General features: G+C 40.8%; 1 protein-coding gene across 2 annotated transcripts in view; it reads left to right on the top strand.

Moving 5' to 3' along the window:
- ITGA6 (integrin subunit alpha 6) overlaps positions 1 to 24,988 on the top strand; it is a 223,537-nt gene that overhangs the window by 96,672 nt on the left and 101,877 nt on the right. For both annotated transcript variants that reach the window (XM_085645291.1, XM_085645292.1), the window contains exons 3-6: positions 8,475 to 8,554; positions 9,510 to 9,774; positions 18,599 to 18,748; positions 24,295 to 24,508. In XM_085645291.1, coding sequence (XP_085501417.1) covers positions 8,475 to 8,554; positions 9,510 to 9,774; positions 18,599 to 18,748; positions 24,295 to 24,508 — 709 coding nt within the window. The remainder of the gene's footprint in view (positions 1 to 8,474; positions 8,555 to 9,509; positions 9,775 to 18,598; positions 18,749 to 24,294; positions 24,509 to 24,988) is intronic.

The raw sequence follows: 24,988 nt of genomic DNA, 5'->3' as shown, positions 1-24,988 counted from the left end.
GCAAGTTCTAAGGCAACAGGTCACCCCTGGAGGCTCTGGGGCATCCGGGTGCAGAGATGTCACAGCGTCAGGTGTCTGATTCACTTCAATGGGAAAACGGCCCGGTTACAAAGAGGATGCAAGCGGGATTTGAGGGACTAGTCAGGGGTAACCCACAGAGGTACTCGACCCTTGAGATCCTCGGGCACACAGGGACACCCTTGGTCCACTTCTTCTTGGGCTGTGGGGCTCGGTGCTTTGGTGTCTTGGCATCCGATCCGGTGCTGGAGTCTCTTGCAGTTGGAGGGGGCCTGCAGAAAGCGGCTACAAGCGGTGACTGGAAATCCAGTTTGGGCAAACCCATGGATGGGGTTAGCTCTTGTGGGTCTGGGGACCCAATTGGCACTGTCACCTTCCTTGGACTCAGGCTCTGGAGCACGGATGCATAGTTGCTTTTAGGCGTCCGGTGGCAGTGGTCACAGACTCACTCTTGGTCTTTGTTTCTGCTGCAGAGTGGCAAACAGGACAGCTGGGCCACTCTCAATGTGGGTCTCACTGTCCCTGAAGTCTCTAGATATGCAAGTCATCTTCCTTGGTGTTTGTGTCCTGTCTGGGCACAATAAGCCTTGGCTGCTGCAAGGGGTCCAGTACCCGAGGTAGTGGTGTTGTGCAGCTCTGGTCGGTCCTGGTGTCCCCACATTTGGAGGAAGGATAGATCTGACCAGTAGGAGCACTGCTACCTCTTCAGTGGCAGCTTCTGCATCAAAAGGCTCCATAGGCAGCAGGTCGGTGTTCTGGCTCTTGTTTTTGGTGCCTGCGGCTGCAGGGGAGTAGCTCCTCTACTCCAAAGTAGTTCCTTTGGCAATTTGCAAAGCACTGACAGCAATCCAGGTTAATTGAGGTCTGCACAGCGACAGGATGAAGCAGTTGCTCCACAAGGGTCTGGTGTAGCAGACAGGCCGGCCGGCAGGGTTGTTGCCAAGTCAGTTGTGATCCTCGGTTCTGGAGTCGGCAAGCTTTTTTTTTTTGTCCACTTCTCCTTTTGGTCTGTAGAAATCTGAAGTCCTGGCATCAGGGGTTCCCCTAAATACTTAATTTAGGGGCATTAGGAGGAGTGCATGGTAGTAGCCAATGGACTACTCACCTCTGGGGTCCTACATCCCCTCCCCTAGATTACCATTTTCTTTGGGGAGTGAGTATCACCCTGACCCAGAATTATTAATTCCACCACACACAATATGGTGGAATTTCCATAGTCATGTTCACGTCAGACTTGGTCACCCTAGAGTTGTGCCCCGCCTGGCAGTACAACACTCCTCCTGCATAGCTAATTTTCCCGCCTGTCCTGGTGCCAGATGACTCAGGGCTGGGGGGTCAGCATCCTCCCCTGTGAGGGAAGCCAGATTTGCATACCAGAGGTGGTGGGTTTCTCTGAAGCTCCCTGCCTTGGAATGCTAACTGCAGTTCATCCTGTGGGAGGGGCTGCAAACACCCTCTGCCCGAACAAACTTTGTTCCTGACCACCTGAGAGCAAAGGCCCTCACCTCTGGGGGTCCGAAACGCATCTGTGGTGACAGGCTGGCTAAGGCCAGTCCATCAGCACACTAGTAGTTGGTAGGTTTTCAGGGGCACCTCTTAGGTGGAATGGTCTAGCAGAGGTCTATCAACAAAGGATAGCTAAGATACCTAAAAATGGGCTTGGCCCATTTACTGGAATACTGACTGGATGCCTCACCGGCTCAACTTTTCATCCTTCTGATGTGGGCATATTGAGTACAATTAAACTGGGTAATGGCAACCCCTTTTTACATCATGGCGGACATGTAGAATGAAGCATTGTAAATAAAAAAAAAAGTCATTACTTCAAGCAGCACTTGTGGAGTGAGATTTTATCCTAGTCACCCTCACTTCCGGCATATATTTACCTCCTGCTGTTTAGGTTTCACGTCTAGATGACCACATAACAGAGCTGTATATGGCATTCATTTGCAGTCAAAATTTCCCTTAACTTGTGTCCTGAGTGGCAGACAGGCCATTAAGGAGCTATTGTGGGTCCCTGGTCAACCTGCCTCCATCCAACTCTCGCATCTGGCACCCTCTTGTAGTATGGCCTTGTTCAGCTGCTGCTTCATTAATACACAGGCAGGTCTGTTTTTAAAGTCAATCAATTCGTATTTAGTAGAAGCACAGGGACTTAAAGCATGGGGTTTGTGGCACTATGTCGCTTGTGCGCTCCTCTTTTTGACTCCCACCACTACAAATTAAAAATGTTCACTTCAGGGAGGTTCTTTGGATGCATGCTTGATATGGTGTTGTAGCAGTGAAGCAAACTTTGTTTATTATTTTTGCATGCTTTCTGCATAAAAAAAGAGTGACTTTGCACAAGGTATAACCAGTGATTCATCTAATCCCCGGTGGAGCTCAGCAGGGCACTCACTGTGGATCCCTACAAAATGTTCTGATTATTTTGCTCGACTCACCCCCTTTGCTGGTATTGACATACTCGGATCCTTTGGGCTAAATGGCTGTATTCTGACCTGAAGTTGTGCCATGGAACCTCTTTAATCCTGTAACCTTTATTAGTGGTTTAAATTGGGGAGTGCACTGTGTACATGGCCAATCTTCTTAAAATTCAGTTTACATTTTCTGCTGGCCACAACTGGCTAAATTTAACATGACACCAGATCCGTTCCAACAAATCCATCTCCACTCCCAAAGAACTACCTGAACTCTTTGCAAAATTCTCCATGTTTATGACATCTGAACATTCAAGCATAAATGAACAAGCCTTTTTCCCTAAGTGTGAAATCGGTTTGATATTACCAGTGGCGCCTCATTGTCCGGACAACTGACGACACATGTTGTAATTTAATGGGGCTGTTGTACAGTTTTGCTATTGAAAGAAGACCAAGCGTATCTTGTAACTGAGTCCTAATTCTTAGTCCACTCAAGCCTTCTATTGTTCATAGCCTATCATAAACATTTATGAACATCGTTTACACCATAATTTCAGAGTTGCACCTGCCATGATGCTTGTAGCTGTGGTAGTAAAACTGACTTCAACTTCGGTTATCAAAGCATGCGCCAAGCTTGTAAATCAGTTACTTATCACTATTTTACTTCATGACTGCAAAGGATATGTAATTTCCTCTCTCCCGCTCCCATTTCTCTCTTTGTTTGTCGAACTCTCTCTTTCTGCCTCTCTAATCAGTCATTCATCCCATCTTCCCCTGCTCGTGGTTTGGCATTCACGTAAAACTTACCGATGAGATGAAGCGTGCATCCTATACCTGGTTAATAAATGAAAGTACTCTTACAAGTGTCTATCCGGAAAGGTCCTGGTATCGTTTCTGGCATTGTTCCAGCAGTAGCTCTTTGACCCTCGCACCATGCAGAAAACAAGACCTGTCCAGCCTCAAGTTTTCATTTGAGATCCACTGGAGATGGCAAAATTCCTCTAATTCTAGATTGCACTTTCCATCCACTAGCACACCACCCATTTGTGAGGTTGAAATGATAACTGGGTGGCAGATGGACCGAAGTGCCACCATGTTTAGCTGGGATAGGACACACTACTGTATCACGTTAAAGGTTTGCTGTTTCACGATGGAGCTCTTCACACAGGTCTGTCACCTCGTACATTTCTGGAAAGCGGGTATGGTGGAGAGCCCAGGATTGCATGACCTGAACTGTTAGTGCAATATGGCCCAGTTCATAAGCATGTGGAGAAGTGGCACTTGGAATGCCCCACTTTGAAGCAATACTTCAATGGTGGAAGGAAGCTAGATCTCCCTTTCCAGAATTCCTGAGAACGCTAGGCATTTGGAAATCTGTTGCACTCTAGACTACTCTCCAATGGAATGCACCTGAAACATTGATTTCCAAAAGGAACAATACTGTATTGTTTCCTTTCACAGTTACTGATCATTTTTATACCCTATAACCCTTTGCACGCCGAGTGGCGTAGCAGGGTCAGGTGGTACCCGGTGCGGAACATTTCTTGTCAAGCCCCCCCCCTTCCTCCCCTCCTCGAGTACAAGCTGCAGAGACTGACTTTGGCGGAAAGAAACACCTCCCTCCCCTTCCTTATCCATACGCTCTCCACACGTGCTGTTCGTCCCAGGGTACATAGACTGCCACAATTCTCCTTTTTATCAGTTAGTAGGTTCCTGGAGGCGTGTCTCACTCCAGATGCTCAACGCTCCTTTGCCATGCGAGTGTTATGGGTCAGGAAGCATCCCAGGACTCACATGGGTTTACCAGGATGTTCATTTTTCAAAATCTTTACTGCTGTTAAGATTTTCCAGGCTCTTCACCGTAAAAGACATTGTATCTAGTAATATTTTGAATGCAAATCGAATGCTTATACCGAATCACACTTGGTATCGAGGATTTTGGCCTTACCTTTCCACTGCCATATGGTGTGATCTTTTGTGAGTCAAGTCATGGTTGGTAATGATGCTAGTGACTGGCATGGGTTAAAGCATGTAGGCATGGTATTTATTATTTCCTGTGGCTTTATTGAATTTTGAAATGTCAACCACAGGGAGCGTAATTATACACAATATAGTGTACTTCTTACGTGAGTCTGGGTAGAAGTGTTAGGGACACATTCAGGTGACAATGTATGATCCTCATACTTAAATACCCATTATTTAAAACCTCGAATTTTGATAAAAATATAGATACCAAAAGGATACGTTTGTTTTGGTGGCAGTTCTGATCTGAAAGATCTGTGGTTTAACACTATTTTTTGGTTTCCTGCATTCCTTATATTTTTTCACACTCCATGGACTACTGTGGATGTATATGGACTAAATTTGTTAACTAAAATGCGGTATGACCACATGGCATTGTGGGTACCGGTTTGTTTGCTGAAGACATTTACTGCTGCAGGTAAATCTTGTCACGTCAAAATTAGTTGGATCTGAAAGATGCCAAGACACCTTACTGGGGGAAGAACCATATCCTGTGAGTCTCCAGAAAGCCACAATCAGTGTAAAAACTAACAATATCTGTGTTGTGAGGATCCATGTTGCACCTCGTCAAAATCCGTAACCTGCTTTGTTGAAGATGGGAAAGATCTCATAGGAAGTAGCTCGTCGAGACCAGAACAAATCACTTGAAATCCTTTAGGTGCTGGTGAGGACAGGCTTGGTAGCACAGCTGTAACCCAATTTTTGTGATTACCAAAAAAGGGTCATTAAGAGGCAATAGTGAGAGAGGAGCTTTGGCTCCTCCTGTATGTTGATCTTCCTCTGCACAGAGGGTGTGTCTCCACAGGAAAGAGTGGTTGCTTTGCACCTTTTTCTTAGTGGTAAAACATATGTTCCGTAAAGTAGGCCTGAGATGGTCATGGTGACAAGCCAATGAGTAAAGGCTGATCTGCTTATTATAATAACCTGTTGCAACAAAGGCAGTAGAACTCACTTATTTATTTTTGAAAATCATGTTTCTAGCACTTATGGGCGAGTTGTTATTACCCTGTGTTAAAACATGACAAGGTGATGGATGCAAATGCTTGAATTAATCTCTAGTCCCCGGCAATCACTTGGGGCCGCATTCCAGTCCATCGTTTTTCACCCACCATGCCTCTATATGCAAGTCTCACATTATGCAAATCAGTACCGACCTTCCTCCTCATTGGAACAGTCTGTTCCGAACTGCCAGGCGAGGTCCCTCCACAAGGGACTGCAAGCAACCCCAGACCAGTTTCGTCCTACCTGAGGTTCATCAGTAGGGTGGAACTTGTGTCCTATGAAACAGTGAGCACGGGACTCATGCCTGGGCATAAATATTGCACTTAGGGCATCCACTGTAACAGCAACAAGGTGATAGTTGGAATACTTGACGTAATCTCAGCCACTGGTGATCCCTCGGGATGCATTCCAGTCCAATGTTTTTCGCCCACCATGCCACTCTGGACAAGAGCAATTGCCAGTGGTTAGAATGTTTAGAAGCATTCTTCCCAGCACCTTATGTGTAACTGGTAGTTTTTTCATTTCACGGAATTTCACATATTACTGTATTAAGGAAGGGCTATTGGGGCACTTCTCCCCTGTGACACTCCCTGGTGCTAGAAGATTTGCACTGTGATGATTTTGTTAACGTAGAATATTGTTTTGCTAACTGTAATTATGTACGTTTGTACTTTAATGACTGTATGCCTGATGGATGCCTAGTGGAAAAGCTTATGGTTAATATAGTTGGCCTGGTTTAGTTATGTTGACAAGCCAGTTACAAAAGCTATCGGCCTGACGGGTTCCTAGGGAAAAAGTTATTTGATATGCCATAAGTCTGATATGTCTGTAAATGAAAATTTACAACAAAGGCAGTAAAGTTAACTTTAGTGAGAAAAGCATTTGTTAAAGCCAATATGCTAAAAGGATGGATCGTTATTATGCAGTGCCAAAGCATGCCAACATGAATGTTGTCAAATATTGTTACATGAATGCTGACAGGATTACACTAAAAGACACTGGTTTTGTTGTTCGTTACCCCCTCTGATACACCTTGAAGGTAGATTTGTTCTGTGAGAATCCTTGCTCGACCCCCTTTGAAGAGCAGTGTATTTTTTTGTCAACTAGAATTGTATACATTTGTAATTAAGACTGTGGGACTGATGGCTGAATTCTGAGATAAACATAGTAGGCGAAAGTTTTTGTGTTAGTTGTCCCCATGACAAACCGTGGAGCTAGAAGATTTGCACTGTGACAAATCTTGTTAATATTGTATTTTATCTTGACAATTGTAATAGTGTACATCTTTGTAGTTTTAGGACTGTATGCCCAATGGATGCCTAGTGGGAAAGTACTTCAGTTGTTTAGGCCTGAGTTGGTTAAGGTGACATGACAGAGATAAATGCTATAGGCCGGTTGGTTCATTGGAAAGAAGTTATGTGAGATGCCATAAGTCCTGAATTTTTTAATATGAAAAGGTACAAAAAGCCTGAAGGACTAAACCTTCATTGTGAAAACGTATGTTAAAAGCAAGAGGCATTTAAAAGTGGATTCTTGTTATACTATTTATACACTAAGCATTTTATAATTCCGACGGCCTCACACTACTATGTTTAATATTCCTGCTTTTTTTTTTTTTAAATTAAAAACACTGGGTATCACGTTTAGGTGGTGGCATTTTTCTTTTTCATACCTTTATTCTTTACATTTTGCTTGCGTATGCTTATATTTTTGTGTGTGTTTAATATGGACGGGTGAATGAGTGAAAGAGTGCATACCAGATGCTCTGAGTGTCTAAATTCGCCAGTCACTGAGCACTTTCAGTATAAGCCAGAACTATTGGCATTTCCAGTGCTGGTTTCAAATGATGGGAAAGTGACCCATGATTAAACTCGCCATGTAGAACTGGATTCTGAACTGTGACTTTTAAATGCTTAAAAGTAATATATTATGTTTCACTTGATTAATGCAGTATGTCGAGATGTCCAATTCAGTGTTGTAAAAACAATGTCATAATTCCAGAGAGACATTTATATGCGAAAGTTACAAATAATGATATTTTACTCTGTTTTCTCTCTCTCTGTTAATTATGTAAGCCTATTGCTTTTTATGAATTATTGTTTGAATCAATTCCCACCTGCTTTCTTTAGGCAAGTTCAAGTATACTGGCATCATAATTGTAAAACGTTTGATGCCTTTTACCAACAAAAGAACACGTGTACGTTCACCACCTATTGAATGCAAACCTACGCCGTATTTTGCTGTTTCTGGAAAAGAATGACAAATTCTAGATGACACTTAATTCACTCTTTTTAGGAACAAAAGGATACACGTTTACTGAGATTTGTTTACATTTAAATACAAACTGAAGTTTGAATCGATGCATTCAACAGAACACCTGGACTATCCAGTTTTGCGACTTGCGCGGTACCCCACAATCCCTTTGTGAAAGGTTTTTGTAGTAGGCATTACTGGCTGCAGTCGCACACTGCTTGGAGCACTGTAATGGTCGATTGTTCATTTTCCATTTGTAATTGGCTCATGAAGAAGTAATGGTTTTCTCCTGCTGTCCTGTCCTCCTGTTTTCTTCCCTCTCATCTGAGGGTATTAGAGTTGCACTGTAATCTTCCATTGCTCTTTCTAAGTAAGCCCTTGTAGCGCAGCCAATACAATCTCGTTTTGTATTACTGCCCTCTGGATACTTCAAGACCTCTTTCACAGTAAATGAGCCCCCTTTAGTACCTCAAGCCTTTCTTTGTACCTCCTGATGCTTACAAATTGAACAAAATGTTCTTCTGTGCTACGATGGGGCTAGAGGAGAGAGGTCGAGGATTTACAAAAATTAAATATTTTTTCCCCCCTAATCCATCAGGTAAGGAAGGAAATGGAGGGGACGCGGGAGGAGAAGAACGAGGTTGAGAAAACAATGCTAAGTGTATTCGTACCTATAACGTGTAAAAGCGCTGCCCATCTGTTCGAATTTGTCTCTTACCCTATTGTCCTCAAAAACTAACTAAAACCTTTTTGTTTCTTTAGTTGAGACAAACCGAGAAAGTAGAGAAAATCAGTGGATGGGTGTTAGTGTTCAAAGTCAAGGACCAGGAGGAAAAGTTGTGGTAAGTGTGCATGATCTCCTGTGATGTGTATTAGCATTTCAATATATTTTGCTCACTAAAATAATAGTATTGCATCTAAGCCCTCTAAATACGATTTTGCTGCTATACAATGATATGGTATTGGTTATGTGGTTAGGATGAGCTATTTAAGTGGTGTGCTGTTGCCTTTCTTCTGAAATACTATACCTAGTCTATTAATGACTTCACAATTAATGCGGGTACAGTTTTTTCCTTAAAGGATACATATTCTTTCTACAACCAAAATTGACTTATTTGAATGTCCCAGGGCTCCAGATATCACATTTTGACAAAAGTATTTTTTTAAGTCCCGGACGTTTTTGCAAAGTCTGATGTCAAATAGGTTCCACGCTGAAACAATATGATCTGTGTCCTCGTGTGGGTGACCCATTAAATGGGTCTGTAGAGGGAGTGTACTGTAAAAAACAAAAAAAAACAACAAAGGTTAGTTGCTGTCAACGCTGTTATTTATCTTGCTTTTAGCCATTGCTCTCTAACTTGGATTCCCCTGTTTCGTAAATATACTTTCAAAGACCAGGGGAGACCCAAGGGTATTCAGGGACAGAGGGTATAAGTATTTTTATTTGTTTTGGGACAGGAGGGTGTTTGCTATGGCATCAGAATGCATATTTCATTTTTGTATGTTAGAAATCAATGTGTTCCCCAGTCAGCATTATTGTATAATTCTAGCTTATGCTAGTTTCACAGGTGTGCTTTTGGCAGGACTAACTGCACAACTTCATTGTCTTGCAGTACGGTTTACAAAGCCAGTGTTGACTCCTTTACTACCATGAAAGGAGGGCCTAGGATATCAAGGGGGCGCTTCATTCATGTGACTGTCCATTTCAAGTGCAGTTTTGTAGATAATATGGATGATGCGAGTATTTCAGCACCACGTTGTGAAATATTTAAAATTCTTAATTCTTTTGGATTGTAGACCTGTGCGCATCGATATGAGAAGCGAGAAAATGTGAACACTGAAATGGAGTCCCGATACATCATTGGAAGATGCTACGTGTTAAGCCAGATGCTGACTATCACTGACGACGATGATATGACCGAAGGGGAAAACTGGAATTTTTGTAGTGGTCGCTTGATGACTAATGAGCAGTTTGGATCTTGTCAACAAGGCGTAGCAGCCACTTTCACCAAAGATTTTCATTATATAGTGTTTGGGGCTCCAGGGTCATATAACTGGAAAGGTAAGAATGTAGTAATGCCTGCAAAAATAGGCTGTTCATTCATTAGAATGTTGAGCAGCACCAAAAGGTAAAAGAATGACAAAAAACTGTCAATTGGCTTGTAATAAAAGTTTCAGGCTTGGTTGTGTTACTTGCGTAGTTTAAACGTGCTTATGGTTCTTAAAACTCTAATAACTTTCTACCGCATGCCTCATTACTCCCACCCATCTCTCCATCACTGCAGTAAATGGAACATAAACAGTGTCTATCCATTCCAAGGACGGGCAAAGCAGATTACTTTGTTGATATCACACTCCCTTAAAATTGTATAGTATAAATTGCACCTCTGTGTTCCTCTTACAAATACATTGACAGGATCAGAAGTGGACAAGAAGCCAGCCTAGCACGATGCACATAGAAAATGAGGTTCTAGTTGTATGAAGCCCAATGTAACTATTCATTCCACAAGCACCATCCTCGAACCAAGTGTAGGCGTAAGCAGTGATGGCAGCAGAGTTTGGTCAGGAGAAAGATGGGGCACAGACAGGCATAGGTAATGCTTGAACCTCTTAGCATTGGTTCCAGGAAAATATGTCTTTCTGTGACCGTATTGTTTAAGGGAATCGGTAATGCAGTTCTTGTGCACAGGTGAAACCGCGAATATTGACGATGTGGCAAATAGCAGTACTGCAAATGCACTAAGGCATACTGTCTGCATTCACATGATGAAACCAACGGGACAATAGAGAAGACAGACTAATGGAACAATTGTAGTCAAAAAATGTTTTGAACTACTTGGTTAAGCTTGCCTGGTGTGTATTTCTTTGAAAGCGGAAAGAACTGCATTGATCTCAAAACCAAATCAACATAAAGAATTCAATTCGGACTGTTTGAAGTGATGAGTGGGAGTAATGTTTTTGAAGTGGAATTCCTGGCTTGGCTTCCAAGCAACCAGTGCCCTGCCCAAGATGGATTTTCCACAGGGCTTCAGTGTGTATAGTGTTTGCAGGGCTTAGGCATATTTAAGATTAGAGTCTAAACCTTAGAAGTACTCTGAGATAATATTAGGACATAAACACCTCAATCTGGTATCTTATCTTTAGATTCTCATCAAACAGTACAGTGAGGTTGGGCACATGGAGAACCTTGCGTCCTCTGTTTATTGTAGTATCATCATCACCCTGACCAAACCTTGAGTGGAGTTCAGAGGATATGAATGTAGTTTCTTACAAGAAGTTGGTCTCAACCAGTTTTGCTGAATCTTCATTGCAACTGCAGTCACTTAAGTCTCAATTTTATTGACGAAAGACTGAAATCGGAGTATATGTATTCTGATAGCCAGTAGGAATACTCATCGGAATAGGTATGTTAAATTGCTCACATGTCCAATAAATTGGCCTTCTTTAATTTTTAGAAACATTTGCATCTTCCAAAAATTGGTATTACAAAGGCCTTTAGACCAAATACAGATTGAGGGGATGTAGTTAGTGGTGTGCAATGAGACCAAGGGTAGAAGGTTTTGATTGAATGTAAAGATTTCAAATTAGTAAGTTTCCAAGCTCTCTATAGCAGTTATCCCCAAAGTGTGGGCCGCCACCTGATTTTTAGTGGATCACGAAAGTCCAAGCAATAAATGAGGAGTACTTTAAATGCTGTATTTGTATCGTCACATTTGCTGTGCTTCAAAGAAAGAGGTCACATTTTAGGCTATGTCTTCTGACAAACTGCTGCTTATTGGTTTTTAGCATGGAGATTGGTGTTTACATACTCCTCCCACTTTGAAGTCCAAGAAAGAAAAGTAAAACAAATTATGTGACAATCTTGTTGGGGTACAGGGAGTGTAAACAAAGGTTGTAGGATGTCATTTTTTGTAACACACAAAATATAAATACATGTAAATGAAGTGTGCACATTCAACAGTTAGGAAAGCAAAAATAAAGCACTTTTTTTTGTAATTCTTAAGTTTGATGGAAACAAATAGTTTAATAGTATAAAATCAAGATACATTACTTGATGATGCACAGATGATAAATATTCACTGAAACTCGATTTCCACTCATTATCAATTTTGTGCAATATAGTTTTATCAGTAAAACTGTATGTCTGTGTAGACTTAGTGGCCATTTCAATGGACAATGTGGTGTATGTAAATTACTGTGCCGCTACCACATGAAGCTTTAGTTGCATTGAAAAATCGCCCGCCTCGTGTCCATTAAAACTAGATGGGTAGCAAATGTTTGTTGTTCTAACACTTGGGTTGTGATTCTATAACTTTAAGGAGCAATGTTGTATAGATATGCAGTGCATAGGGGGCATTGAGTTGTAATAGTTTAATGAGATCAGGAGCAGACAGCACAAGGATACAAAGGTATTTAAAACAGTTGAGAGAAAATTTGTTTACATTTCCCCTTGTTTAAGGACTGATCCAGTGGAAGCGGTGTAAATTTTGTGGGCTCGGACATGGGTCACCTACCACACCATAAACTCAATCCTCAGCAACACAATTTACAATAACTTGAGTTTGGCCCGAGGAAACTCTACAATTCATCACAACCATAAGGGCCTCCAATAGATCTTTGTATGAGCGAATAGGGACTCCGATAACTAGAGACAGAAAGCAACTCCTTCATGAGGACCTGTAATAAAGAAGTGCCTAGCTAATAACAATATTCACACTATATCAATTAGTAAGGACCAACACATGGAATAGTTATTCAAGATTACCTTTATCTAAACTTCAAGATGAATGGTCAAAGCAGCAAAATGCATTAGAATAATTTAATAACGGTTATTCTTTTGTATACAGGTAAAATCACAACATAGCTCAGAGCAAATACATCGACAAATAACACCCAGTGTGAGATAAGAGAGAAAACACGTTGCAAAATATAATATGCAATTTAAAATCATACAAACCAAGAATCGGTTGTAGATTTATCAGGACCAGTACACAAGATGGACCCAGTAGAATGCTGGAGTACAGCGTACAATAGCAGGAGTAATTTGTTTTTCAGCTGAAAGATTTGGCCTGCTTGACTTCGCCAGCCGGTAAAGTGCAGAGGTAATCAGGAGAGTTCAGTTCAGGGAAAATCAAAGTTCAGACCGACAGCGTGTATAGCCCAGGATGTGCAAGAATAATAGCCACCCGTCCTTTTCCCACAGGGCAATTATACCTCCAAACATCCACAGTTCCTGCACCTAAAAACTTTTTCGCAGTTTGCATGATTTCTATTGGTCAAAATCCATGGTGTGAATGTTCTCTAAACCAAAACGTCCGAAACCCATACGTAATACCTTTGTTCAGTGTTCACTGATCTCAAAGAATGTGCAATATCACTTCCCTTCGGAAATAGGAAATACATTTGCAACTTAACATGTCCGCTCCACACACTCTTTTCTGAGCTTGCAACAAGGTTGATACAGTTTTATACTAACAGAGGATGTCCATTATTCGAAGTGTAGGAAAGAAACTTCAGCGATAATACTCATAGCTACAGTGCAATCAGGTCAGCATTTCTAGTCTATTCGAATGAAATAATGGAAAACAAAATACCATTTGAGGCTTGCATGGTAAAACCACTAAATCATTCATTTTATAAAGAAAAAACATGCTAATATTGAAAGCAACTAGAGAAATAGAGATGCCTTAGAAATAATATAAGAACACAATTTCACTATACTGAAAAGCATAGTCTGATTATTATTTATTAATAAACGAGCAAGCACTTTCTCTCAGATTTACATGACGGAGAAATCCTAAGCAGGAATCACTATAATTGAGCATCTTCATAATCCTATTTTGCTAAAAACTAGAGACGGCATTATTAAATTTCACATTATAGTCATAGCACATTAGTCGATTTCTCTCTCTGTCATGAATGACTTAATCTTAAACCAGTCTATAACCCTTCTGCATGCTTTTACGCTGCAGTTTTAAACTTTCACGTGTTTCACAAGGCTCACTGTTAGTCATGTTTCTTAAGTAGGTATTAGTATTACACCCAATGAGCAGGAATTGATCTAGCAAAACATTCTTAAAGCACGCTCCATCAGGACATATTGAAAGGGATAGATAAAATATAGGCAGGATCTGTCATAAATGTAAGGTTTTGCAATATTAACCATGGTGCTGTAACTTTGGTCAGAGATATATATTTAAGCTATGTGCAGTTATATTTATATATATGTGTGTGTGTGTGTGTGCATATATAATATATATATCGCAAATAAATGATCTAGGCATCTATAGAGAAGACAGTTTTTTTCTTTTGTCAGTGTGCCTTTGCTCGTATTATTTTCCAAATATGGAAGTCAAGAAACAAATGTTTGAGGCATGTGTGATGCCTAAACTAGCCTGTGAAAATGTGTCTGGTAATAGGGTCTTCAGTTACCCTAGCATAATTTATTGCTTGGTTGAGAAGACTCGCTAATTAGATAAATCCTTTCTGGAAAGTTCATAACATTACATTGTTTCAGCTTTTTTGCTTTATTAAAGCACCATTAGTAATACATGGGTTTGACCTTGTAAAGTCAAAGGATCACGGAAAGATGTTACTTGTATAATGCGCTTGGGTCTGAATTATTTGAGTATGTTTAAGCGAAACAGGCTGGGTTTGTTCCTAGACACATTACATGTTGGGCAGTAACATAGGTTTACATGAAAATGGATATGTTCACCTGGCTTGGTTCATAAAGGAGAACACAATGAATGTGGATTGTGACAAATTGCTTCAGAGGCTGAGGTCGGATGGGGGAGAGGAGATATTGCAAGTTTTTTGCCTTGAGCACGCACTCAGGGCGGCACTCTCCACAACTCAAAATTACTACTTTTCACCCTTCCTTAAAATACTTCTGGAATTTGTACCTTTTCGTAGAATATTTCACTTTTCCCAAACATTCTACAACTGGATTTAGAATAGTAAATTTGACCCCAATCTTAATGTCCACAACACCCAACCCAACACCCACTGCTGCCCTGAAAGTGCAACTCAATTAAAACTTCTAAATGTTAATATTCTTGCTTTGAGTCTATGAAATGCATGGTGAATGACTTTATTGTTCTGTCAAGATTTAATCCTTTGGTATTTATGTGCCTATTGTCCCACTAACCGATTAGGAGAGGTCAAGAAAACAATTTCCATACAAAGCAAATACATGTTTATGTTTATGTTTTTAAGATTTTTATTGCGCACGAATACCCTTGGGTGTCTCGGCGCATTTAGAACTTCCCAGAAACAAAGACATCACAGAAGATTACTGGTTAAATAACCAAGTCTTTAGGAGTTTGCGAAACATCAAAAGGGTGGGGGCGATTTTTATGGTCAATGGAAGGGAATTCCACAGCCTGGGAGTTGCCACCAGAAAACGTCTATCACCCCATGTGGAGGTTCTGGTGCGTGGCACCGGGAGCACGTGCATGGATGCTGAACGTAGAGTTCTTTTGGGAACATAGATTCGGAAAGCGTCCTTCAGGAACTTAGGTCCTGAATCATGAATAGCTTTGTAGGCGATACATAAAGCCTTGAACTTTATCCGACTCTTTACTTTCAGCCAGTGCAGTTGGTGTATGGCCGCGGAAGTAGGATGACGAAATGGAACCTTGAGCAGTAATCTGGCTGCCGCGTTCTGCACTGATTGCAGCTTGGCTAACACCTGCTCCTGAGCATTGAGAAAGAGGCCATTGCCATAGTCCAGTTTTGGAAAAACAAGGGTGGTAATTAAGGTTTTTCCAGCATTTGAGGGAAGGTATGGCAGCAACTTCTTGATTTTTCTCAGCATATAGAAGGAGGATGCCGCCACAGCGTTAACATGATGCTTAAAAGACAGTTTGTTATCGAACATGATGCCGAGATTCCTGACCTTGGTCACAGGAGTGGGGGGGGGGGGACCCATATCACTGGGCCACCAGATCGAAGACCACTCAGGAGATGGCCTGCCAAAGGTCAGCACCTCGGTCTTATCCGAGTTCAATTTCAAACTGTTAACCGCCATCCATGAGCTGATGGCCATCATCCCTTCTTGGAATTTAGCGGCGACTATAGGACCATCTTTATGAACAGCCAGCACCAGTTGGGTGTCGTCAGCGTAGGTGGTTAACTGCAGGTTGTGAGCTTTTATAACCCTCGCCAGGTCCGCCACATATATATTAAATAGTGTGGGGCTTAGCGAAGATCCCTGAGGGACCCCGCAAGGGAGAGTGAAGGTAGGTGAATAGAAGTTACCCAGTTTAACCGCTTGAGTTCGGTTGGCCAGAAACGAGGCAATGAGATCTTTTGCGCGATGAGTTACCCCCATGGATGCGACACGGTCGACCAAGATGGCATGGTCGACCGTGTCAAAGGCGGCGGACAGGTCAAGGAGCACCAAGATCGCGGCCCCCCCCAGATCCATGATGGATCTGATCTCATCGGAAGCCTTTACCAAGGCTGTTTCTGTGCCATGATATTTCCTGAACCCAAACTGAGTATCATCTAATAAATTGTGATGGTCGATGAACTCAGATAATTGCAGGTTCATAATTGACTCAAATATTTTGGCCGGAAAAGGTAGGCAAGCAATAGGCCTGTAGCTGGCTGAGTCAGTGGGATCTAGAGATGGTTTTTTCAGTAATGGTTTAATTACTGCCTTTTTCCAGACTTCCGGGTAAATGCCTGAATGGAAAATGGAGTTACAAAGATCCGTGAGGGGAGGTGCAATGACCTCAGTGAGAGTGTTCAATATAACGGGGGGACAAGGGTCAAACGGGGATCCGGACTTGATGGAGGTGACCAACCTACTAATAAGTTCATTTGAGACTGGACAGAAGTTGGTAAACTCGGGCCTAGGAGAAAGAGAATCAGAGGTAGATGAGCGAGTGGGGAGGGAAAACGATGAGTAGATCCTGGAGACCTTAGTAAAGAAGAAGCTGGCCAACGCATTGCACAGAACTTGAGAGGGTTCCGTCGGAGGGCCTGTAGGGGGATTGGACAGGATGTCAACTACCTGAAACAGCTTTTTGGCGGAGTTTTGAGCTGATTCAATTTGGGCCAGAAAAAAGGTACTTTTACATTTCACAATGTGTTTTTTGTATAGTGCCAAGGCATCTTTATAAGTCTGTCTATCGACAGGATTATAGTGCTTTCGCCACCGCCTTTCCAGGTTCCTACAGTGTTGACGCTGTAAGCGGAGATCGTCTGTGAACCAGGGAGCAGATGGTAATACCCTATTTGAAATAAAAGATTTAATTGGGACCACATGGTTCACTGCATCAGAAATCCATTCCTGGTATCTGCTGGACGTTACTCTGGGATTAAGGGAAGCCTCGTACCGGGAGTCTATTAGAGTCTGGGAAAGAAGTAAGTGGTCGAAGTTTTTCCAGGCTCTAGAGCTGATGGAAATACGGGGCATAGGTTTGGAGAAATTGGAGTTGTTTGCCTGGATGGTGAAGATTACAGCGGAATGGTCTGACCATACCACAGGACTTACTAAGGATAAGGAGAGCTTGGGGTTGTTGGTGAACAGCCCGTCCAACGTATGTCCGGCTTGATGTGTGGGGACGTCTACTAATTGAGATAAACCGGCCACTTGTAAGTCGGCTGTTAGTTGGGAGGTGTCTTTATTCTCAAGATCCTCCAAGTGGAAATTGAAGTCACCTAGGATGGTGAAGTCCGAATGGCTTAATGAGAATTCTACAAATTCTTCCAGGGCCAGAAGGAAGCGCGCATGAGGGCCAGGGGGGCGATATAACAGAATCCCCTTAAAGGCCTGATTATGGTTGAGTGAGATAGCAAAAAGAAACGCTTCACAGTATGGTCGACTTAGAGGATCAATTTTAACTCTTAAATTGGCTTTGTAAATTATGGCTAAGCCCCCTCCTCTCCCCGTGGTTCTGTCTTGTCTCACCACACAGAAGCCCTCAGGGGTGGCTGAACAAAAATCCGGACCCGAGGAGGCATCTCCCCAGGATTCCGTGATAAACAAAATATCGAGCTCCTATAATGAGTAAATTCCATTGATAGCGTTGAAGGTATAGTTAGTATAAGCCCATTACATGAAAAACAAATTACGTTTGTAGCGTCTTTTGAAAGTTTGTGTTTTAAGAAAAGTTATTTTGGGGGTATAAAGAAATGGGGTAGATAACAATGACTCTAATGTGCCCATTAGTGCAGGTTCTTTAAATAGTTATTTCTATTCAATCTAGCATCATTTTGCTGCTTACCAGTTCACAACCACAAAACTAGAAATTGGAGAAATTGCCTTCTCCCATGGTGTCCATTGCATCTTCACCTGTTCAGCCAATATATTGTGAAGATCATTAAATGGAAAATGATGGCAATTGGAGTTAACCGTTTGAGGAAAGCCTTACGGGAATCAAAGGTGTCGAATATTGTTTTGTTTTTTTCCCCATAGAAATATCTAGCAATATGGGACTAAAAAGTGCTTTATGTACTAGAAAAAAAAGTGGCACTCACCGGCGGGCATCACCATTGACATAGCAATAAGCAATAAGCATCTTTTTACCATTTTCCCATTTTTGTTTTTTTTATGTCGCGGACTATATTTCATTCGACTCAGGGAGAGGGCCATTCCAACACATGGAGGTTGATGCATGTTCTAAATAGCCTTTCCAACTGGAACCTTGTTTTTTACAACTTTAGAGTGAACGTCGAACATGGCATGAGGGGAAATATTTGTTTTATGTCCCAAACATTTTGGTGTGTTGAGTTGACCCTTTTTAAAAAGCTCTTACTGCGGGCTATTAATGGGTACTTCATTTGTGAGACACCCTCGTCATTGATGATATTCATACATTTGTGTGTTCCATCTTCATTTGTTTTATACTTTATTTCCCATTTTCATTCTTCAGGGGTCATTCGTGCTGAGCAAAAGAATAACACTCTGGATGCTTTGCTCATCTCTGAGGATGGGCAAGTTGATGAGGATGGACCTTATGAAACTGGTGGTGAAAAACTGCGGAATGAGAATCTGATTCCTTTGTCTGCTAACAGTTACTTAGGTAGGCCTTGAAATGGACCAGTCACACATTTTTTAAACTTTCAGCTAAGTTTGGTCAGTTCTGGGAAGCAACACTAGTATATGGTGTGATTTTGCTGCACAGTAGGTTAGTTTTGTAGAGAAGAGATGGTTGTGAAAAGCAGTCTGTGTGTAATGGGTGTCCTGATTCATCAAGTGTTACTGCAAATTTTACACACCCTTTCGTGGCCGGATGAAACCTGGGTATGAAACCCTGGTCCTAATGCTCCACCATTGAATATAAAGAGATGGCCTGACTAATTAGATGGGCCGTTCAAATGGTAAAGTAGTTCACTTATATAAATGCAAAGTCAATTTTGTTTATGGGTTCATGGTGTTCATATTTCCTGTATTCGTTTTCTATGTACTATAGCTTAAGTTAATTTGTTGAGCCCTACCATGCTGTGAGCCACTCTAGCACAATGAAAAGGATCCATCGTAGTGAGATGTGAAGAGCTCTGCAGATGGCTTCAGGTTTTAACAATGGATCAAATGAGGTTTTGTTCACCTGTAGAGTTCACAACAGCAAGTGTCTCCATCCTCCACTCCAAAGATTAATTTGTACCTAAGCTACCTCATTAAGTAAGAGCACATAGTAACCTTTTCCTAAATTTTCCAATATTTGCATGAACTTGAAATACATTTGTGCTGAGTCACTGTTCACTTATGACACTGAGAAAATGTTTTTCTAAAAAATAACCTTTTAATTAATTGACTATAGGCAGTACTTGAAGTAATTGTGTAGTTGCATAGTGTTTGACTGCTGACTATTGTTCTGAAACGCCCCACAGCCTAAACCACATGAGAATAATGGTCCTGACAGCAGAAGAGCATCCTCCTGTGTCTGGAAGACTGGCTAGTCTTGACATTGATGTTTCTCATTGGGAAGAAGGAAATTTGGAAATGTGTGAAATGGAGAGGAGAAAACATTTATTGGGGCATGGCCCCAACTGCTGCCTCGTTCCCTCAGCTTATTAGGCAGCAGCACTAATTTCCCCTTTACATTTCAACTTAAAAATTGCGAAAAGACGAATACACTGTAAAATGGAATGTAAGCAGAGAGATGTTTAAGGGGGTAAGACAATTGAATGGGTGGATATAGTCTGAAAAATTGTGGTATCACTGCCTGTGGTTTGATATCACACATTGGTTTTTGGTTTACTGCTTGTCACAGGAGAGACTTCCATTAACCTACCTACTTAGCTCCTACCCTTTTTTTAAAATCTATGTTCCTCTCCCCTCTGCTTTTCAGTTTTGCTCTCTTTATCTGCGCCTCATTACTGTTCATTTTTTGTGTGCACTTCTGCTGCACCAGGCCCTCGTGTTCTGCAGGCTTCTGTTTTATTTTAGTCCTATGCAGCAAGACTGCTACCTTGAGATTATTTTGTGTACCTCTTTATAATTTGCCTCAGTATGTGTCCAACTACTCACTCTTTGATTGCTAATCGCTTGTATTTATTTCCAGCCAGCCACGTAAACAATAAACTATTTGTGGTACAGCTTCAATTTCTGTGCCATTTCTTTTGATGTGATGATTAAGTGAAGTCCTACGTTTCCCAATGTGGCACGCATTGCATCCTTGGAATAAAGCTTGTTTTGATCTTGTCACATATATTCAGGAAACATAAGTAGACCAGTGTCCTGCTACAGAGTGAGGGTCACAGTTTTACACTTCTGTCTGGCTAAGAACTTTAATCTACCTTTTAATTAACGTTTACCTAGCAGGTCATTTTAAATTTAAAAGGGTAGGAACCAGCTCTTTATATTCTTTAACTCCAGCTAAATAGTTTCCCCCGCACCTTTAGAGCAAAGAGGCTTTTCTGGCATTACATGAACACAGGTCAATTTCATGCTAACAACTTTTGTGGCTTTTCTCCTTCTACTAGAAGAAAATCAGCAGGAAACAGTTGAATAGGGTTTAAAAGTTCTGCCACCACATATCCAAATTTTCTCCTTCCAACCCCTATGAAAGCACAACATGCACTAAATTGAGGGTTCAGAGACTCTTATATTGTTTGTATTTCAATCTTCTTTTATTTCATCCGATCGTTTCGAATATCAAAAGGTACCAAAATGTTTCCCAATTTATATAATTTCTCTGAATAACGTTTATATTTTTTTACTGTCAATTTAGTCATTTGATCAATATTGCTTAATCTAATTAAAAAATCAATTAACTCAAGAAAATATCACTTTAACACACATACCTCAGGTAACTGCTAAAGAAAAATCCCTGTGTTCCTAAAATATCACATTTAATGCATAATAATGCAGCTTAAAGTTGTATCCTATGCAGTCACTGTTTAAATGCCACATATATGGTGCTTGACAAAGTGTCCCTCTCTTCGTTTAATAGTTCAAAATCTTAAGTGTTTTTGAGCAGTTCTCAAATTATTAATGGCGCATATGCTCTACTTACCATGTTCAAGCACAGATCATTCAACTTTTCCTTTCTATTTGTCTGAGTGAATCAGTCCGTTTACTGAATATATGCAGATACATCGTATAAAGGCGTTGTTATGAAAATAAAACCTGAAAAGAAATCGGAAAATCCTAAAATCCTCCAGGAAAATCCGATTTTAGATAAATACAGACGATTCCGATTTAATCTGCAGTGTTATGCATTAGAAATGATTGAGTTGAGGAATAGTGATTTTCCTTTAGATGTTACATGATTTAAGTATTTGCAGAAAAGGATCTTTTTTGGGGTTAATTGATTTGTATTTAATTGTTGTTAGCTATGATTAAATAAACTGTATATTTTTTTAACCTTTTTAGAGAGACACATGTTTAAATTAGTTAGTCGCTAAAGACATGTTGACCATTTGATATATTCAAAAAGATAGAATGAAATAAACGGGAATGATTGTATTACAAGCAATTACATTTTTTAAACCCTCCTTTCGTGTTTATGTATCTGTACACTAGGTTTGGCATACCTAGTCTAAGAGGGTATACACGCTGGTCTACACATTTGATTAATTGCAAAATAAGACATCCTATGCAACTACATTCTGTACAGCTGCCATAAAACCGCCATTTAACTAAGCATGTCAACCCATGGAAGATGCAATTCTCGTGAAGAATGTTATCGCCATTAATAGTTCACCAATTGATTCTTGCGTAGATTTTATCCTCACTCCCTTTCTATATCATTATGAGCGCTCCACTAACGTATATGTTTCTCCTAGACAAAATCAGTATGGTACGTGTGAAGTAGGCATTTTTTCCTTGCTTCAATAGTATCATGGGTTGTCTCTCAATATTTTGCTTTTTAATGACTGAGAGGTTACCAAGTCTTTTTATTGTGTTCTGGTATCTGTCCAAATATTATGGAATTATTCTACCAGACCTGTGAATTCATAGCAAATGCAATTGGTGGAGAGCCATTGTTACGGGTTTGTAACTTTCTTGTTTCATCCTTTAAAGCGCACATTGGAAATAGTTTCTGTTGTACTTCTATTAGTTTTGTTGCTTGCCTACTATTTAATTTTGTTAATTGTTGCTGACACCTGAATAGCAGGCTCGATGGTTAGGTCAATAAATTTGAGACTCCCCAGCTGCAATCTTTTCATATCAGCAGTCTGTATTAAATGCAGAGTTATTGTGAAGAACAGTGTTTTGAGCCTATGTGGATGCTTGACAATAGTGCGCTTGCGACGCATTGTTAAAAATGTGCTGTGCATTGCTTGATGTCTGTACTCAGAATATTGTGAATAATGTCTATGCTTTTCCTTGCTTTTCCTTTCTATATATGTGTGTAGGTCTCCTTTTTTTGACAAGTGTGTCCAATTCCGCTCATGACCAGTTTTTATATAAAACCGATCCTCCAAATGTAAGGGTGCAGAACTCCTCCTTAGATGTCACGATGAATAGCTATCTAGGTTTGTGATTGTGCCTTGTACACCAGTCATGCCATTGTCCTCATTTTCCTTTTCATACTCTGGCATTCTGGTCTGTATTTCTTTGTACATTCAAACACTTACAACAGGGTTTCAGTTAGAGACAAGTTTATTCCGAATCCTTTTCAGCACACTAATTCCTTTGTAAGACCTGTATGTGAAACCCTGTTGAAGGATCATTTTTTTTAAATTGAGAATTTTAACAGCAGTGGTGAAGGATTTAAAAGTATAATAGACTTGTATCGTTCATGTTAAGCCATAGCTGTTAATCCATTACCACTTTGAACATAGCCATGCTGGTTATTGCCGCAGTTACAGGATGACTTTATAGCAGTTGCCAGAAGAGCCCCTGACCAATAGGATTCAGTCATCCATCTTTCTTCTAACGGTAAAATGGAGCTCCAAATTTGTATTGTTGGTAGTAATATTGTATGCAAAATGGCTTCAGTAGCACCCTTTTTATGGATTTGCTATATAGAGCTGTATAAGATTATTGTTCCAACCACATATGGTGCTCATTCCATAATCTGCTGCTTCATGTAGAGATAGATCTGTTATACTTTTATGTGCCTAATCACTGCTGTCCACAGCATATTTTTACTGTTCCCATCACTGTTTTACCATTGTTGCATGCTGCTTGTTGCAATGCCACTGTGATTGTTGAATGCTTGTGGCATACATATCTTTAAAATACTGTTGAAGTAAATTGCTGGTGATCAGCTGCTTATCGTATGCTCCATAGCATGGTTATGACATTTAATCATGATCATCCAGCATCTCACTTGGAGCACATTGTTAAAAAAGAAAAGCCACTGTTACAGTTGCATGCGTGGAGTCTGATACACAAGAGACTGGTAGCATTGCGCTGCAACCAGCCTCTACCTTTGCAAATTTGAGGGATGCTCAAGGCACGTGCACCACAAAGATCCTTTTTGCAACAATTCACAAACTGCCCCGGTTGTGAATTTCAATGAAGCCGGAATCTGATTGTGACTGATTGTGAATGCTGGGATGGAGCCTGGCATGGGATAGCAGACCTCTGTCTTATCGATTGCAATGTGAACGCCAGTCTCTTATAAAAGAAAGGGATCATATTGCTTTACAGATTGTAAATTTGACCTCTTTGAGAGCATGCAGTGCTCAATGGGATCCAGTGTCTGCTCTTCCTGATCTCCCGACCTGCACAAGCAGTTACATTTAGACAGTCAATGCTTTGTTCGGCCGGGCCATTCCAAGCTTTGCCACCGCTAAAAGTCACAAAGCATATGTGCATTCCATTGCAAATCGCAAGTTGGGATAATGCCTAATGGTTGCCCCCGTTCCCTTGCCAATTGCAATGGATGGAAATGCTTACACTGCGCTTCATGATGGCCAGTGTAAATCCTAACACACTTTGTGCATTGTTAATCTACACAAGGAGCAAATAAGTTGAAAGAGGCAGTAATGCTACCACACTGGTAGTTTAGAAAAAAATGTAGGTTGGTGTACACTGGCCTACTTTAAACAACTCAACTGGTAGCAGCTGCAATGATGTGTTTCAAGTAGGGTTTACAACTTTTTAAGTTTTGAAGACTACTTCACTCTTTTTAATGGAACCTCTATTAATGTCAATCTTGCAATTTTGTAGGATTTTCCTTGGACACTGGTAAAGGTATCACTTCACAGTCAGAAATGACATTTGTTTCTGGCGCACCAAGAGCAAACCACAGTGGAGCAGTTGTACTGTTCAAGAAAGATCCCGTCATATATCGATCGCTTGCAGCAGAGCATATATTTGAGGGCGAGGGCCTTGCCTCTTCATTTGGATATGATGTGACGGTGGTAGACCTTAACAGCGATAAGTAAGACGTTTGATTTTATTTACTTTATTTTTTTCATTCTTTTGAGCGGAGTGGGTGGAGAAGAGGTAATAAACTCAAGATTTTCAATATTGAATCGTCTTTATAGTCCATGCTAAGCTTGTGCCCTACTGCAGTAAAACACACAATAGGATGTTGGGACTAGTCTTTATGTATAGTCTTTATTGCTTTTGTGGAAAGAGCCCTGACCCTATTAATCTTCTTTTGTCTCCCACCATCAGACAAAATTTAATTGACATTTGTCATTATATGATGGACTTCAAGCTATTAAGATGTTCAAAATTATTTTGGCTTTCGTTACTAAATGAATTGTTTTGACATACCATACCATGTATAGGAAATGCATAAATGTATTCACTTGCAGATTTGGTGTGGGGATGAGAAACTGTGTGTGTGTGTGTATATATGTATGTGTATGTATATTCTTCCCCCCCCCAAAAAAACAAAGGTTAAAGTGATGGT

The sequence above is a fragment of the Triturus cristatus genome, chromosome 3_1 (assembly GCF_964204655.1).
Source record: "Triturus cristatus chromosome 3_1, aTriCri1.1, whole genome shotgun sequence".
NCBI classification, from domain to species: Eukaryota; Metazoa; Chordata; class Amphibia; order Caudata; family Salamandridae; genus Triturus; species Triturus cristatus.
This window is presented reverse-complemented; position numbering and strand designations above follow the sequence as displayed.